The sequence below is a fragment of the Colletotrichum gloeosporioides genome (assembly GCF_011800055.1).
Source record: "Colletotrichum gloeosporioides strain Lc1 chromosome Unknown consensus_22, whole genome shotgun sequence".
NCBI lineage: Eukaryota > Fungi > Ascomycota > Sordariomycetes > Glomerellales > Glomerellaceae > Colletotrichum > Colletotrichum gloeosporioides.
In genome coordinates this window covers 549,199-565,970 of record NW_025544667.1, presented here as the reverse complement: position 1 = coordinate 565,970, position 16,772 = coordinate 549,199, and the positions used below count along the sequence as shown (strand labels likewise).

The window sequence follows — 16,772 nt, the reverse complement described above, 5'->3', positions numbered from 1 at the left end:
TCCAAAGTTTGATGATCCCCAAGGCGCAAACCTGCGACTCAAACAATGGCTCGAGGGCAGGTGAGGAAACCCCTTGCACCGACCTTTAGGCTTGATGCACTCCTCGACAACTGAGTTATTGGGAAGTTGTATCTATACTTGAACTAACAGGATTAGATGTTTGTCAGCAGTCCTCCTTCTTCCCACTTCTTTTCCCCCTTGTGATATGTATCAATACTGCCGAGACCCATTCTCCCAGATCCTGTGTTCTCGGACAACCGACTGAAGTTTTGCTCATCTTCCTTTGGCCGGACACTTATGCCCCTATTATTCTCACCCGACTATTCTCTACCACGATGAGTCAGATGGCTAAGATGGCAGGCGTCGTGAGAAACCTGCAAGCTTCGACCACAGGAAAGACACGCTACGATAGGGTCCCCTCGCAACAGATGCCACTTTACGATGATCCTCGTCCGCCAGCTGACGATTCGAGACTCGAAGACAATGAACGCGCGGAGAAAGATGACGATGGCGATGATAGAGATTATGATAGCCGTCTTCGGCGAAAGAGAAGATGGCCTGGTCCTCCGAGGCTTGTGGGCATCTTGACGGTTGCTATTCTCGCCGCTGTCGGAGTGGCAGACCTATTCGGCCGCGCTTCCCATGCGATCCAGCAGCAACGGACAGCCAACGACCCAGTCCAGACCGTACACGACTGCTTCCGCTCTTGTGGCTACACGGCTGCAGATGCCATTGAACGCGGTTGTCTGTTTGAGGAGTTTGACATGCGGTGGGAGCACCCGTCATGTATCGACCACGAGCTCGCCGCTGAGTACCGCCGTATGGGACCCGAGCCGGACGGGTCGTGGACATACATGGTCGACGATGAAACTGCCACCGATGGTGTCCCCATCAACGAGCTGCGCAGACGTCCCGTAAACGCGACGGAATTGAGCATGCTCGTCTGGCCCGGGAAGGTCGTCTACGCTAATATGCGGCACCACTTGACGCACTGCATCTTCCGTTGGCGCAAACAGTTCCGTGCGCCCTTTAAGGGCACAAGGTGGCCGAGCCAGCCGGGGTGGGAGGAGAACCATATCAAGCATTGCATGGATGTGATCCTCAATAAGAGGGATGTACCGCTGGAGAAGTTTATAACTAGGGTTGTTTTTGAGTCGCCATAGTCTATGAGATTTTCGTTGATGACGCTAGTTTCTCGGAGTTGTCATCGGATCTATAACAAACAAGCCTATCACCTTCCACGATACTGATTCAATCATTGCTGCTGATGCTGTTTGAATGTTATGGTTCACGAATACTTTTGATATCCCAAGATTCTATCCGTCCATGAACTAGAAATCTGATTTTACATGTCGCTAGGTAGCGTCGCACCGTCTGGAAGGCCTTTGTTCTCCAACTGGCCATCGTGATCCTGCCCAGGGTTCGCCTCCTCATAATGGATGAACTTGACAAAGCGATAATACATTGCACCAAGAACACCTCCCATTGCAGGGCCAACCCAGTAAATCCAGTGATAGCCTGGGAAACTTCTGCCGGCAACAGCCGAGCCAAGACTGCGGGCTGGGTTGATAGAAGCTCCAGTGTAATAGCCACCTATTCAACGTGTCAGTGAGGTGTTCTGCATGGGAAGTGAAGCCTTTAATGACGATGCACTCACCGCATATCATGATTCCAAACACTGCTATGCCGATTGCAATTGGAGCTAGGTATGTCGCCTTCTGCTTTTCTGCGGCCAGCATAAGCACCACAAACATCAACTGAGATGCAAGAAACATCTCAATGAAGACGCCTTGTGAGATGGACACGTTTGTGGCAAGGATGGTGTTTGTCTCGCCCACATCCCAGGGAAACATGCACTGCACCAGTCCACCAGCTGCCAGAGCGGCTAGGAGTTGCGCGGGGAACAGAAAGATCGCTCGGTCCCAAGGAAGTTGGCCTGCAGCCACAAGTCCGAGTGTGATCTATAGGCATCTTCAGTTAGCTCGTCATCATCTGCAACGAGGCTCGCCAAATATCTTACCGCGGGGTTGAAAAGACCGCCACTGATCCGGTAGAATGCCCAGATATTCGCAAGCAGTGGAAACGCATATGCCAGAGCGGTTGAAGTGAGAGTCGTATTAAGCATCCCGCCTTCTGGCGCTTCTCCGGGTGCTTGATGCCTTGCCATCAGGTGGCCAGCATAGCTAGTCCACAGCCAAAGAAAAGTGCCGACAAATTCACCGCTGGCTGCGACAAGGTGCGCCTCCAAGTTCGAAAGTTCGCCATGATGGGTTGCCATGATCTGATCGCCAATCTTCACACTGCCACGCGAGTTGTGCGAGCGTCTTGATTCTCTTGAGTTCCGACCTGAGAGGGGCCCTCCAGTTTCTAGATCGTTTTGTGTCATTGTTTCTTAAATGGCGCTGCTTCGGCGAGGAAGATGGTTGATGTGGTTCTTACTTTGTGTTCACATTTGGGGGGATGAGTTTGCTCTTTTATCCATTGAGTTCGAAAGGCGTTCGTCATGATGACTATCGGGCAGTTTGGTGGGTGGCCCACAACTCCAGAGAGGGAAGTGTGATGTAAATCAGAAATGGGTCAACGAATGTGTCGAACGGGATGTGCCATTGCAAAGAGCTCCTCGATTTCTTTTTCGCTCTGAAGACAGAAGAACGATTTGCTGATCAAGTCCGTGTTGAGGCTCACCGATGAGCCACATTATTTTGGTGAGTGACGCAAGGATATCCGTCCAGTCGGAGCGTTTTCAGCAATTGGAAAATCTTGACCTTGCGATAGAGGCACAGTGAACTGTGGGCCTTTAACAGGGGATGGCCTGGGCATAAGTGCTGATCGAGATCCGGTTGTGGAGCTGTCTGTTCGTGTCAGGAGGAAATGCTACGAGAAGGGCAGAACTTCCCTGCGGGAAAAGGGTCTCCAGTTACTGAATGATAGAGAGGGTCAAACAGCACCCATATTGGAGATACCTCATAGTGGAGGACATGGGGTCTGCCGCCCGTTGGCCGCGCCTGACATGTGGCATCACTTGCGTCATGTCTCGCAAAACAAGCGATCCATGCATGCCTTGCTCGGGTCTACCCGTTTACTACCTGCCTGGCTTGTGGTTCTCGGGCGAAACAAACAAAACATTCTGCTTCAAAGTCCCTTGGTCGCCGCCGCCACTCGGAGATTGTGGTCCGTTCCGCTGGCTGTGGCCCACTGTCGGGGCAAAACCTCCGTCCGAGCTGAAGGAAGATGGCGGCTGCTGTACCCGTGAGTGTAAAATCTACCATTCTAGTGTGTCTTCTGAGCACTTTTCTTTGTATTCTTCTGCAAAATAAACACAAGTTGTTGTTGCATTGAATTTCATTATCAATTCGATGATTGGCCATGGACTTCCATGGATATAGAGACTTCGAGTTTCGTTCCCAATTGGATGAACTCCACTGCCATAGAGTTCAGACACACACCCTGAGAAAAGGTTATTACTGGATGGGCTTCTTGAGTTGTGGTTTCAACCAGTTTTTGTTTTACCAAGTCTCGTCAAGTGGCTGGATCAATAGTCTTCGCCATCCGGGCTGTCGTTCTACGGTAACTTGTACATCTTGAATGGCCATCCCTGCCCCTGGTCGGTTATTAGCACCTTGACGGCGATGCAGCCATTCATGCCCTTGCGCCCCACATAGGGCATCCGCCCCATAACCTCACTTCCGAGACCAACCGTCAACAATATCACCAGGCAAGATGGCCGAGCGGTCTAAGGCGCTAGCTTCAGGTGCTAGTCTAGAAATAGGCAAGGGTTCGAATCCCTTTCTTGTCAACATTTCCTCGTTCTCGCGAGGTTCATTTTTTAGTGTTTTACGACAGTTGTGATTCGTTTTGTTTAGTAGGCGCATAGTCAGGCTCGGCCTCCTTCCCCCGATGGTCATGGTGACTTCTTAGGTAGAAAGTGGTCAACCCCTAAGGCAACCACGCGCTTGCGTCGCATGCTGGCGTGGGTTCGAATCCCACTCTTGTCATCATTACAGAGCTCGCAAGGGCTTCTTTTTTGACATTTTTGGTGTTTTGTTGTGGCGACTCGGCATATCCCATCACTCGGTAAGATTCACCAAAACAGTGGAGGCAGATGTGCGCAGAAAAGACGAGAAACAAATCACGGCATATAATGAGACCTGGCAATATTTTAGAAAGAGAATTGGGTATAAAAAAAGGCGTTTGACTTTGACAAAACTGTCGCTTCCCGTTTGGTGGTCATCTTACAACGCAGAAGTAACTGTTTCACGCTCAAGCTTCGCCTTCTCCCTCTTGGCATTCGCAATCTTGATACTTAGTTTAACAGGATTCGTGCCGGGTGTCTCAAAGATGTTGTCAATCTCCTCAAGGTTGAGCTTGCTCGTCTCCGGAAAGAGGTAGTAACTGACAATGACCTGCAGGAAGTTGTACACAATGTACACGGCCCAGATCTTGTATCCAATCTTTCCGACGCCAATGCCGATGCCGTAGCTGTGGATAACAGCAGCGATGGCCTGGAACATGGCGAAGAGACCCATGCCCTTGGCACGGAGCGGCAGAGAGAGCAACTCGACGGGGTACAGGTTGTGCATTGTAGCGATGAACGAGGCGCTGCAAATCTGGAAACAGTAGATCCAAACGACTGTCAGGATAGCAGTGGACTTCTTGCCACCGGTCACATCGAACTGCCAGCTCGTGATGGTGACGGCGATCTGAGCAATGATGATGCTGATCAAGCCAGCGAAAATAAGCGTGCGACGCCGGAAGAAATCAATAATCCAAGCGCCGAAGAGTGTGAAAACGAAGTAGATCGCAGTCAGCCCGAGGTTGATGCCCAGTTGGTCGAGTTGATTGTTGATGCCGACTGTCTTCAGCGCAGGCGAGAGGTACAAGCCGATGATGCCACCGCCATTCCACTGCTGGAAGACGGCGTACACGGCAAGCACCAGAGTACGGTACCATACGCTGCGCGTGAAGAACACTCGGAAGTCCCATGTCGCCCGGAAACCGGCTTTCGAAGTCTCAATAGACTCTTCGATCTGGTTGACCAGGATGTCCACGATTTCGTGGTTGATGTCGTTGTGCGTTGTCATGTACTTCGCAATCATCTCACGAGCTTTGTCTCTCTTGCCCTTCATGATCAGATAACGCGGGGACTCTGGGCAAACGGTGTAGAGGCCGATGCAGACAATCAGAGGAAAGACGGCCTGCAGGAAGAAGGCGACACGCCACTGCCAGTCTGTTCCCTCCCACGAGGTCAGACCCATCATGATGCCGATGATTCCAAGCGAACCGACTTGGAAGAAGGCACCAAAGACGCCAACAATGCGACCACGGAGGTGGACGGGCGCAACCTCGGCGACGTATTGGGGAGCTGTGCACAGCGCAGTACCGAAGCCGAGGACGAGACGGCCGACCATGAGGCAGGCGAGGTTGGGGGCCATGGCTTGCATGATGGCAGCAATCAGAACGAGAGCGTTGCCCACGAAGTTGACGCCACGACGTCCAATGATATCGGCAGTGGCAAGAAATGGGGCACCAACGAAGCTGCCGATTTGCATGAGGGCATTGATCGTAGAGATGATTGGGCCGGCGTCGGGGAATCCGTAGTAGTCGTGCCATCGGGGGTTGGAGTTGATACTGCTGATCACACCCCAGTCGATACCGTAGCTGTTAAAGTCGAATGGTTAACTTAATCTCCCAGTATTCTTCCAGTGACTGTATTGTTCATACCCAGCTTGGTTGGCGCCCATGATGAGCACATACATCAGGATGCGTAGGCCAGTCTTGGATCGCAGACTCAGAGCTTCGGCAGACTTGCGCATCACATCCTCCTCTGAGATTCGAGTAGCGGTGACATCTTCGACGGCAACCCCAATCTTGTTGGCTTCGGCAACATCATCGTGGTAGACCACGCTGTGGTCCACTTCGTCTCGCGGCGCCATTTTCGGTAAGGCAAGTCAATGAGAGGAAGTATCTTGACGCGGGGCCGTAGCCTTCACAATCAAGGTCCGGTCGACTTTGGTATGTTGAGTAGCACCGATGAGTAAGAAGCCCGCCTGTCTGGGTCAAGGGACCAGGTTGCAGTGGCGCCTGGCGGATATATAGACTCTCAGAGCCTGCAGTTCAGCTCTGGCAAATAGGGTGGCATTCTCGTCTCTGCATGTTCTTTCTGCGTGTCCACGGAATGGCCTTCCGATGGGTGAGTCTCGAACCACGTCGAGGGATGCTCTCCCCAGACTTTTCATTATCCACATGGTTCACATGAGAAGCTCCCTGCATCCCACTACATTGCCGTTCTGGTCCATCCGCCTCCAGATTCTCCCCAAAGATCCACCCTGGACCGAGCCGGCAGCGGCTTTGGTTACATATGATTGGTCGGGCGGCTGTAGGCGACGCATCTCAATCAGACCAGTACCACACCATCCCGGGATGAGGGTGTTCGGGCTGCTTTGACCCGTGATGATTGGCTCCGAGGCAACGGCCGGCCGGTTACCCCACACTCTCCGAGCCAATTTTCCTCAAATGATACGACTTCGACCTGGGACCCTGGCATGTTCGTGGGTTGTCTGGGGTTAAAATCGTTCATGGCCGCTCCAACACCCATCGACCATGAATGCGGGCATCAGACGCTTTGTCTGATCATCAAATCACCAGCTTGACAAACTTTCGTCTTGCGTACTGGGGATCTTTTCCTGGACAAGCCAAGAGCCCAGGTGACCCTAGACCCCTCGCGAACTCGTCAGATTCAGAGACCGGCGTAACGGCACGACGTTCCCAACTAACCACCCAATAATCATGTCCCATTCAGATGGCTCTTCGACATTCGGCTCCCGTCAGAGCCAACAGCAACCCCAACCCCTGCTCCTCCACTACGAGTCCCCCGCATCTGAATGGTCTGAGGCCCTACCAATCGGCAACGGGCGGCTAGGCGCGATGGTCCATGGGCGAACTCAGACCGAGCTTCTCCAACTGAACGAAGACTCGGTCTGGTACGGCGGTCCGCAGGACAGGACCCCAAAAGACGCCCTCCGCCACCTGCCGAAGCTCCGACAACTCATCCGAGATGAAAAGCATGCCGAGGCCGAGTCGCTGGTGCGCGAGGCGTTCTTTGCGACGCCTGCGAGCATGCGCCATTATGAACCTCTCGGCACTTGCACCATCGAGTTCGGCCACGCCGTCGAGGATGTGACTGATTATCGCCGATACCTGTGTCTCGAATCATCTCAGACGACCGTTGAATATCGATGCCGGGGGGCCTCGTACCGTCGAGATGCCATTGCGAGTTTCCCGGACAATGTACTGGCGTTCAAAGTGGTCTCGTCCGAGGCCACTCGTTTCGTCATACGACTGAACCGTCTGAGCGAGATTGAGTATGAGACGAACGAGTTCCTTGACAGCATTGACGCGACAAATGGACGTATTGTTCTCAAGGCGACTCCTGGTGGTCATAATAGCAATCGCTTGGCGATAGCGTTGGGTGTGTCTTGCGACGATGCAGAGGGTTCCGTGGAGGCCATCGGCAATGCACTGATAGTCAATTCGGCTTCATGCACTATTGTCATGGGTGCTCAAACAACCTTTCGAACTGAGGACCCTGAGGCCGCCGCTGTGGACGATGTACTCAAAGCGTTGAGCCGTCAATGGAGTGACTTGGTTGAACGTCACCAACAAGATTATGCTGGCCTCTTCAATCGGGCATATTTGCGGATGTCGCCTGATGCGAGTTATCTGCCCACAGACGAACGACTCAAGAACAGTCGAGACCCGGGATTAGTCGCCTTGTACCACAACTATGGAAGGTATCTACTAATATCATGCAGCCGGAACTCCATGAAGGCTTTGCCAGCAACCTTGCAGGGCATCTGGAATCCATCTTTTGCACCGCCATGGGGTTCGAAATACACTATCAACATCAACCTACAGATGAACTATTGGCCAGCAGGGCCATGTAGTCTCATCGAATGCGCCATTCCCGTTCTCGAGCTTCTAGAAAGAATGGCCGAGAGGGGAAAGAAGACTGCGAGAATCATGTATGGGTGCGAAGGATGGTGTGCTCATCACAACACCGACATGTGGGCCGACACAGACCCTCACGACCGGTGGATGCCCTCGACCATATGGCCTCTTGGTGGGGTCTGGATATGTATCGACATTTTCGAACTTTTGCAGTACGAGTACGATGAAGACCTACACAGAAGAGCAGCTGTGGCCTTAGAGGGTGCGATTGTGTTCTTGCTCGAATACCTAATACCTTCGGCCTGTGGGAGGTATTTGGTCACCAACCCATCTCTGTCTCCTGAGAACACATTTCTATCGGATTCGGGAGAGCCAGGCATCTTATGCGAGGGATCTGCTATAGATATGACCATCATTCAAATCGCTTTCAAGAAGTTCCTCTGGAGCACTAATATTCTAGGTGGGGACAATTCGCTGAGAGCTAAAGTGGAAGACGCCCTTGAAAGGCTCCCGCCCCTGGTGATTAACTCGGACGATTTGATCCAAGAGTGGGGACTGAAGGACTACAAAGAACAAGAGCCGGGCCATCGCCACGTGTCTCATCTGTTCGGGCTCTACCCCGGAGAGAGTATCAGCCCCTCCAGGTCGCCAGACTTGGCCGCGGCGGCAAAGCACGTCCTGGAAAGAAGGGCTGCTCATGGAGGGGGGCACACAGGCTGGAGCAGAGCATGGTTATTGAATCTTCATGCTAGGCTCCTGGATGCGGAAGGTTGTGGACAACACATGGACCTTCTGCTCAAAGGGTCAACGTTGCCGAATATGCTGGATAGCCACCCGCCGTTCCAGATTGATGGCAACTTTGGTGGGTGCGCTGGCATTCTCGAATGCTTGGTCCAGTCGTTCATCATTGATGCCAATACAGTTGAAATTCGACTTCTGCCCTCGTGTCCGAAGGACTGGGCTCAGGGGCAGCTCACAGGCGTCAGGACGAAGGGCGGCTGGCTCGTTTCGTTTAACTGGCAAGATGGTGTGATTGAAGAGCCAGTCGTGGTTAAAACAACAGCAACTAAGGTTTCCGAAGCTCAAGTCATTTTCCCGGGAGGCAATCGGTCTCTTGTACGAGCAGATCCTTCTGCATCTACACAGAAGGTCTTCGCAGCCAAAGAGTAGAGAAATTAGAGAAGCACCAAATATTACAATCATCCATGGAGAGTGACACAATAAGGTCTGATTGCTGTGTGATATCTATCACACATGATAATCCCCGCCCATCTACGGGATTGCATCTGGTAACCCGGATCTCTCATGGTGCTTCGCCTCAAAGAGAGGCTCCCACACAGTACAAGCCCTTTTAGTCGTCGCACCATTGGCCAGCTTCGGTACAGGCAGGACGATAGTCTTGTTACCAGAACATTCAATTAGTTGGCCATTCAACTTCGAGTCGTCCAGGCATAGATTGTATGCTGATACAACTGTCTCGATGGGGGTGATGCTGTGTTCCTGGTAAGCCTCTACTCCTCAAGTTTCAAGGATGCCTTACTGCTCTGGCTTCGTCGCGTCGATAGATGCTTGCGGAACGGCACCTGTTATTACAATACCCGGAAGCACGGCATTCATGGCGATGTTCTCTTTCTACGAAATATCAGCTTTTAAGATGCTTCAAGCACCCATGGCGAGATAGTAAAGGGGGCCAAACCAGTTTCAGAAGCGGCGCTGCGGTTCGAACAAATTGGTTGATCTTTCAAAATGTACTTAGAAGGGTAGTTTCTGGCAGAGGAGACCTTGAACCTACCGCGGCTTTGGCTCCGCAGTACTCAGGGAACGTTTGATGCGGATGAACCGACGCGATGGTTGAAGTCGCAACAATATGTCCTCCAGGCACTACATTTCTTCGCATGAAGTGGATGGCAAGCTGAACACCATACAAAAAGCTCTCGTAGCACGCCTTGATAGACTTTAGGGCAGGCTTTGGCGGTATTTCGTCTTTGCCTCTATGATCGAAAATGTAAATCGAGCTACGGTCGGAATGTCCTGCATTGGCTAGCAAGGCATCCAGCCTGCCCCATCTATCCCATACTTGGCTGAAGACTTTCGCCTGCGCGTCGTACTCGCAAACATCCAGCTCGTAGAACACAGCGTTGTCGCCGAGCTCGCTAGCGACGGCGGTGCCGGCTTCTTTTTGGAGATCGCAACATGCGACGCGCCATCCTTTGGTGATGAGGTTTGTCGCGAGAGCTTTTCCGATGCCGGACTGCAATCTTGTTATCGCAAAAATCTTCAGGTTTCGTATCTACAACCACACTCACAGCTGCACCAGTAACGATGGCGACCTTTCCAGTCGCAAGTTTGTGATCCATGAGAAGGGCCGAATGATGTTTGCGGATCTTCGGATTCCAAGGAAGAGAAGACGACAAAAGCCGAGTTTCAAAAGAGGAAGATTTAAAAGAAGAATACAAGTTCTCGCATTTCGCGGCTTCACGCGGCATCGATACAACGCTATTGGAGAGCAGGCCGACGTAATACGTAATGCGCGATTATCTCCGACTGCATTTTTCTGCATTTTCCACCAAGCAAATCATAACACTTCGAATTCGGGGTGCAAGTTAATGGATATCGGCACTTGAATGGATTTGGCTTTTTCTACGGAAGTTATAGATTCCCACCATTTACTGGCAAACATTGACCAGTAATGAAGCTAGACCAGTCTGACAGCAGAAATATGATTGCGTCCGCAATATCAGTCGCAAACGCCATGCGGCCTTTTGGTATGGCCGCAATTTGCGCTTTCCCAATGACGACGCTTGGATCATCCTGCGGAGCACCGGCAACAGTAGCTTCGGCTAATGGAGTGTCAGTTGCACCTGAAGATCGTCAATAACCCTGATGCAAACTTCCTGGAGGTTGTGCACTAAGATGCTTACCAGGAGCAACCATATTCACACGCATCTTGGGGAAGTCTCGTGCCCATGCACGCGTTAAGCCGAGAACAGCATGCTTTGAGGCAGTATACGCCGCCAGCCCAGATACCCCACGAAGAGAAGCACCGCTTCCGACGTTGACTATAGAGCCTTGACCTACGCTGCGAACTGACCCCGGAATGGTGCCTGGCGCTTCGATGTTTTCTTGAGTCATCATTCTTTTCATCGCTTCAGTTGCCATATTCCAAGTTCCGGTGACGTTAATGTCCATGGTTCGCTGATACATCGCGTCGGTTCCGATTTTGCCTTCCCAGCCCGAAACGCCCGCAGAGTTTACCAGCCCATCGAGTCGGCCAGGTATAGAATCCAAGAATGACTTGCAATCCTCTCGGTTTGTCACATCACATCCAAGTCTTACATGGCAGTTCTCTTCGCTGTTCAATTCATCTGAATTTTGTGAAGAGATATCGGCGATATAGACGGTCGCTCCAAGTGCAAGCAGTGTCTTGGCAACCGCCAGCCCAATGCCGGAACAACCTCCCTTCAAGACCATCTTAGCAAAACTTCTAGGAGTTTAGGATAGGAGACGAACCGTGATAGCGATCTGACGTCCGCCAAAAGAGAAACCGCCTTCCATGGTGTGTTGGGGGTGATCTTGGCACTTCTTGCAGTCCTGTGAGATGAACTTAGTTGTCAAGGCATGATATCTACATCATGAGACGATCGTCAAAGGCCATTCCCGTTACCTTCGATTGCAGATCCTATCTTGAATGCAGGGTTCGGAGGTATACAATCCGACGGAGGGTTGGGGGACACCTCGGACATGAGGATGTCGGACTAAACCGCCCAAGCCCCACCCAGCAACCCCGCTGATTTTGACGCACTCACGCGCGCAACTCCGACAGCTATCGGCCCCTTGTCCGTGGATTGCCAGTCAGGGTGACTTATATAGAAATTGAGAAACAGCATGCGACAGAATATGCATTCGTCCTGTACGTATTTAGCAATCTCTCTTATCTTGGTAACGGGCATCATCGTTTTCTCAAACTCCTCTACACCGTCTGTTCATGTTTAACATCATGCCTCCGAAAAGAGCTTTGGTCACATACGCTGTGGACGTTGACGCATGCGCGAACTGGTATGCGTTTTGCAACTTCAGAGATCACAGTATTCAGCTGACTGGGAGTGAATTCATAGGATCAATACCAGAGATGGAACTAGAATCGGCGCAACCGATGTATCCAGGGGTATTTACGGGGCAAATGTCGGTACCGACCGCATGCTCAAGCTGTTTGCCGACAACAACATCAAGGCTTCATGGTACATGCCCAGTCACACCATCCTGTCGTTCCCTGATCAGATGGCGAAAGTCAGAGATGCAGGACATGAGATGTACGGCCTTCTGTAAATTCTCTCCTTAAGTTTACAACAATAGACTGACACACTGGATCCAGTGGTTTGCATGGCTATACGCACGAGTTCGTACGGTTCCTGACCGAAGAGCAAGAGAGGAAGGTCATGGCCAAGTCCATCGAGGTCTACCAGAAGTTCACCGGTAAGTATCCCAAGGGATGGGTGGCCCCTGCTTGGGAGGTCAGTCCCAAGACAATGTCCATCTTGGAGGACTTCGGCATCGAATATGACCATTCCATGTTGCATCATGATTGCCAGCCATACTATGTTGCGGACGTTCCCGATGAGTCGCTTGTGCACACCGATTACTCTAAAGATCCGGATACTTGGATGGTGCATATGAAAGAGCACAAGCCCACCAAAGTGGTTGAGATTCCTGGATCATGGAACGTGGATGACTGGCGTACGTCTGATCTTCTTCTAATCTGGGCTTCCGAACTCCTGCTAACATCCGTGCAATAGCCCCAATGAACTACACCAGACGTCCTGGGACACATGGATTTGTCAACCCACGCGACATCGAGGTTCAGTGGAAGGATCAATTTGACTTCTTCTACAGAGAGTATGACACTTTTGTGTTCTGTGTCAGCTGTCACCCGCAGGTCAGCGGAAAGTCGAACGTCATGTTGATGCACGAGCGATTTATCGAGTATTTGAAGACGAAGGAAGGCGTTGAGTTCGTTACCATGGCCCAAGTTTGCGATGAGTTTAAGGCAGGAACGTTGCCAGGGGTAACTATCCAAGCCGGTGTTAGTTCTAGTGACTAGAAATATCTTGCTCAATTGGAGATCTCAAATTCCTTCAGCAAGTCGATGTAAGCCTTTGCCACGATGAAACGTTGTCAGCGGTCGTTCAATGCCGTGGACTTCAGTAGCCCACCCAGTTCGGGTTGAATCATTCAAGCCAGCACAGGCTGAGTGCTCCCTACACCATAACTACTTCATATCTGCCATGTCTTACTGCAGGATCGAAGCCTCTGAGCCTCTCGGGCGTACTACTCCGCTATGAAGCATTGCGACTTCAGTTGGTACGCGAAGATCCATTCTCGCCATTCCAGAACCCTGTTGGATTGCTATATGAAAGTAACAAGTGATCATCATACAGAGAAAATAATTTGACATGACTGTAATTGTTTGTAGCTGCCCGGCTGGAAGGTTGGTCAACTAGATTATCGCCCGACTGCTCTACCTGCTGCAAAATCAGAACCCAATTTCAATCTGCTCCTCAATCTCCGTCGTCCGGCCCATTGAAATGACTCCTTTTCTCTCCGTCAGATTGTACACCACATTGAACAGTGTGTTGGAGTCGTTATTTCCAGACTGTTTCCGATTTATGGATGCCGGAAAGTTCTGTTCATCTTTGAACAACTCTAGCAAAGTGTCAAAGCCAGCCTTCTTACCAACCTCAGGGGTCGCAAGCTCTTGCATGCGGGCGGTACGTTTCGGTGAATCTTCGAGCCAGAGTGGCTCAAACACACCTTCGTGCTCTAGAATCAGGTTGTTCGCATGCACAACACGACCTTGTACATCAGCCGGCAACTCCTTGAATCCAATGCTCGTGCACTCAAGACCAGTTGGTCCAGTGTTGTCGCCCAGAAGAATATGGCTACTTCCGGCCAATCCCACGCTTTCGATCTTATTCAACGCCTCTCTCTTGGACTTGGACTCGAGAATCGTACGAAGGGCAAAATGGATCGGCATACGTTCCGGATCGACGCCTTTGGCACGGATGCCGTTGAGCAGGCATCCAACACCATGCTCGTTGAAGCCAATCTTCCCAATTATTCCGGCCTCGGTGATCATTTGGAAAGCAGGCAGATCCATGTCCGGTACCCCTTGTGGCTTGGCACGCAGAATAATGAGATTGGGCTTCTGCTTGTTCTTCCAGTCCCAGTTCTGTGAGAGGAAAGTCGGTCCGCCCGGGGTCTTCCAGCCTAAAGTGGTGCATCCGTCCACTGCTGCATCAACCGCGGCGATCGCCATGGGCCGTCTCGAGTTCTCCTCAAAAAGCCCAAAAGCGATCTCACTTCGTATGTTCAGAGCAACGACATCGAGAATGTCTACTCCGGCACCCTTTGCAATTCCCTCCATTTCTTCGTAGTAGCGGGGAAACTTGGCTCTGAGATGAGGCACGAACTCCAGCGTTCGCTCCCTGACAGTGAACCATTCCAGATCATTGAAAGCTTTGAACAACACACGGTAGAAAGAAGTCAATGGACCCAGCAACTTGTGCTGCAGCCTGTTGACCAACTGCCAAGCCAATCTGCGTGTGCATTAAGATTAATCACTTGAAAAAGCCCGAAGTAGTCAGGGGAAACACTCACCTCGTAATGATTTCCAGTAACGGTGATATCGAGCATTTTGACTGTGCCAATTTGGTATGTATTCTAGTCTGCTGGTGATGTGCGCTACCGGCTCAACGGATGATTCTGTCGCTGCCGGTCTGTCTTCAGACTGCGGGGTCTCCTTGGACGTCTAATACGCTCTTCGAGGTGGCGAATATGGCGGGTTTACCCGAAATCTTCAATTCTGTACTACTAATACTCTGGTGTGCACGCCGACTTGATAGCGGCCCGTCTCCGACTGCCCCCGGCTAATCGCATCCTGGGTGGTGGCATGAGAATGTGATGTGAGCAGATGCGGGAAGATAGCGCGCGCTCTAATCCGACACAGAAGTGGAGAACCCGAACTTCACCGCAAGCCCGAGACAGTCAAGGAGACAAATGACCAAGCAGGCCATCAACTTCTAATTATTGAAGTCATTCCAGAAAACCCATTCAGAGAACCGTTCACCGAAACGATTTCGAGTAACAGCCACCAACTTTTGTCCACCGAGCCTTTGCCATGTTTGTCTTCCCGAAACTTCGGGAAATTGTGTGGGGTAGGCCTGCAGCGACCAGCGCTGAACGGCGACTTATCGTCAAGCTTGACATCGTCATCTTGTCCTTTTGTTGTCTCATGGTAAGACGTGCCTCGCGTACTATCTTCAACGATCCAAAAATGGCTGATAGGAGCTACTAGTATTGGGTCAACTATCTCGATCGCATGAACCTGAATAATGCCTATGTGAGCGGGATGCGAGAGGACCTCGACTTCCACGGCAACCAACTAAACGTTATCAACACAAGTAAGCAGTATACTGAGTTCTCCCGTTTCGTTGACAATAATTGTGTCTAATGATCGTAGTCTTTTACGGAGGCTATGTGCTAGGACAGATCCCCAACAACCTTGCGTTGCAAAAGCTGCCACCTCGCCTGTACTTTCCCGCCTGCATGATCGCTTGGGGTCTTTTGACACTTGGAACGGGTCTTGTTCACCACCCATGGCAGATTATGATCTTACGATTCTTCCAGGCGGTATTCGAATCATCAACCTTTGTTGGGTGTCATTACATTCTTGGCAGTTGGTATCGGGAAGACGAACTCGGCAAGAGAACAGCCATCTTCACTAGCAGCGGTCTGGCTGGAACCATGTTCTCTGGATTTTTGCAAGGAGGTATCCACAAGAGTCTTGGTAAGACTTTCATCATGTATTTCTAGCAGAGTACTAACGTGTACGCTACAGATGGTGTTCGCGGCCTGCCCGGATGGCGGTGGCTATTCATCATCGACTTCTGCATAACGTTACCTGTTGCGCTCTATGGCTTCATCGCGTTTCCGGACACCCCGACGTCTACCCGCGCCTGGTGGCTTACTGATGAGGAGAAGAGACTCGCCGTCGATCGCCTCCCCGAAGTCAAGAAAAGTAGGGGTACTCTGGGTTGGAGTTTGGTATCTCGCATCCTGAAGACGTGGCACTGGCTGGGCTTTGTCTTCCTATGGATCTTCGCCAGCAACACGGAAATGTTCTCCACAAACGCCATCATGAATCTTTGGCTCTCCTCAACCGGCAACTACAGCGTGGAGCAGGTCAATTATATCCCCACCGGCGTCGCTGGAGTTGGCATTGCTGCTACGCTGTTGCTTGGCTGGTACTCAGACTTCACTAAGCGCTACTGGCACGTTGGGATCATCCTTTCTTCCACAGCCATTGTTTCGGGAGCCATCATGTTGCAACCTCCCACGAGAGGGGCAAAGTTCTTTGCCCTGTTTCTCAATGGCTGTCAGTATGCTAGCCAGACCGTGCTGTTTGCCTGGGCGAATGCCGTCACTCGCGAGGACGACGCTAAACGTGCTGTAATTCTCGCAGCGATGAACACTTTTGCGATTGCCGTCTACATGTTCTGGTCGCTTATCTTCTACAGCGCCACTCAGGGGCCAGACTGGATGGAGGGAAGCATTGCCATGATGTGCATGGGGGCGTCTCTCTTTGTGACGACACTTGGTGTCTGGTACTTGACAAGACGAGAGAGCAAGACGTTGGAAGTAGTCGAGGCTTCACCGGCATCCATCATTTCCACTGAAGAGAAGGCAATTGACGGCGTTGCGGGAGATATGAAAGCTTTGGGAAAGTAAACGGATGTGAATAAACTTTGATGATCTCTTGGAGCTTTCTC

General features: G+C 51.4%; 8 protein-coding genes across 8 annotated transcripts; 4 read left to right on the top strand and 4 right to left on the bottom strand.

Annotated features, from left to right (window-relative positions):
• Positions 1-335: 335 nt before the first annotated feature.
• Positions 336-1,163, top strand: GCG54_00006929 (uncharacterized protein; the record flags this gene model as incomplete). Its single annotated transcript, XM_045406921.1, has 1 exon — positions 336-1,163. One exon carries the CDS (start codon positions 336-338, stop codon positions 1,161-1,163), a length of 828 nt encoding a protein of 275 aa, XP_045267467.1.
• Positions 1,164-1,345: 182 nt separating this feature from the next.
• On the bottom strand, positions 1,346-2,386 carry GCG54_00006928 (Aquaporin-1; the record flags this gene model as incomplete). The annotated part of the gene is made up of 3 exons (XM_045406920.1): positions 1,346-1,593; positions 1,658-1,961; positions 2,021-2,386. The coding sequence occupies 3 exons, from the start codon at positions 2,384-2,386 to the stop codon at positions 1,346-1,348; spliced, it is 918 nt and encodes a 305-aa protein (XP_045267466.1).
• Positions 2,387-4,232: 1,846 nt separating this feature from the next.
• GCG54_00006927 (H(+)/hexose cotransporter 1) lies at positions 4,233-5,933 on the bottom strand (the record flags this gene model as incomplete). Its single annotated transcript, XM_045406919.1, has 2 exons — positions 4,233-5,658; positions 5,722-5,933. 2 exons carry the CDS (start codon positions 5,931-5,933, stop codon positions 4,233-4,235), a joined length of 1,638 nt encoding a protein of 545 aa, XP_045267465.1.
• Positions 5,934-6,786: 853 nt separating this feature from the next.
• GCG54_00006926 (Alpha-L-fucosidase 2) lies at positions 6,787-9,117 on the top strand (the record flags this gene model as incomplete). The annotated part of the gene is made up of 1 exon (XM_045406918.1): positions 6,787-9,117. One exon carries the CDS (start codon positions 6,787-6,789, stop codon positions 9,115-9,117), a length of 2,331 nt encoding a protein of 776 aa, XP_045267464.1.
• A 102-nt stretch (positions 9,118-9,219) lies between these two features.
• GCG54_00006925 (15-hydroxyprostaglandin dehydrogenase [NAD(+)]) lies at positions 9,220-11,136 on the bottom strand (the record flags this gene model as incomplete). Its single annotated transcript, XM_045406917.1, has 6 exons — positions 9,220-9,439; positions 9,488-9,579; positions 9,740-10,198; positions 10,254-10,331; positions 10,618-10,787; positions 10,869-11,136. 6 exons carry the CDS (start codon positions 11,134-11,136, stop codon positions 9,220-9,222), a joined length of 1,287 nt encoding a protein of 428 aa, XP_045267463.1.
• Positions 11,137-11,944: 808 nt separating this feature from the next.
• GCG54_00006924 (Peptidoglycan deacetylase) lies at positions 11,945-13,045 on the top strand (the record flags this gene model as incomplete). The annotated part of the gene is made up of 4 exons (XM_045406916.1): positions 11,945-12,003; positions 12,063-12,269; positions 12,320-12,681; positions 12,741-13,045. The coding sequence occupies 4 exons, from the start codon at positions 11,945-11,947 to the stop codon at positions 13,043-13,045; spliced, it is 933 nt and encodes a 310-aa protein (XP_045267462.1).
• Positions 13,046-13,477: 432 nt separating this feature from the next.
• On the bottom strand, positions 13,478-14,637 carry GCG54_00006923 (Acyl-coenzyme A:6-aminopenicillanic-acid-acyltransferase 40 kDa form; the record flags this gene model as incomplete). The annotated part of the gene is made up of 2 exons (XM_045406915.1): positions 13,478-14,527; positions 14,602-14,637. 2 exons carry the CDS (start codon positions 14,635-14,637, stop codon positions 13,478-13,480), a joined length of 1,086 nt encoding a protein of 361 aa, XP_045267461.1.
• A 484-nt stretch (positions 14,638-15,121) lies between these two features.
• GCG54_00006922 (Pantothenate transporter liz1) lies at positions 15,122-16,731 on the top strand (the record flags this gene model as incomplete). The annotated part of the gene is made up of 4 exons (XM_045406914.1): positions 15,122-15,238; positions 15,299-15,404; positions 15,464-15,790; positions 15,842-16,731. The coding sequence occupies 4 exons, from the start codon at positions 15,122-15,124 to the stop codon at positions 16,729-16,731; spliced, it is 1,440 nt and encodes a 479-aa protein (XP_045267460.1).
• Between the last annotated feature and the right edge of the window lie 41 nt (positions 16,732-16,772).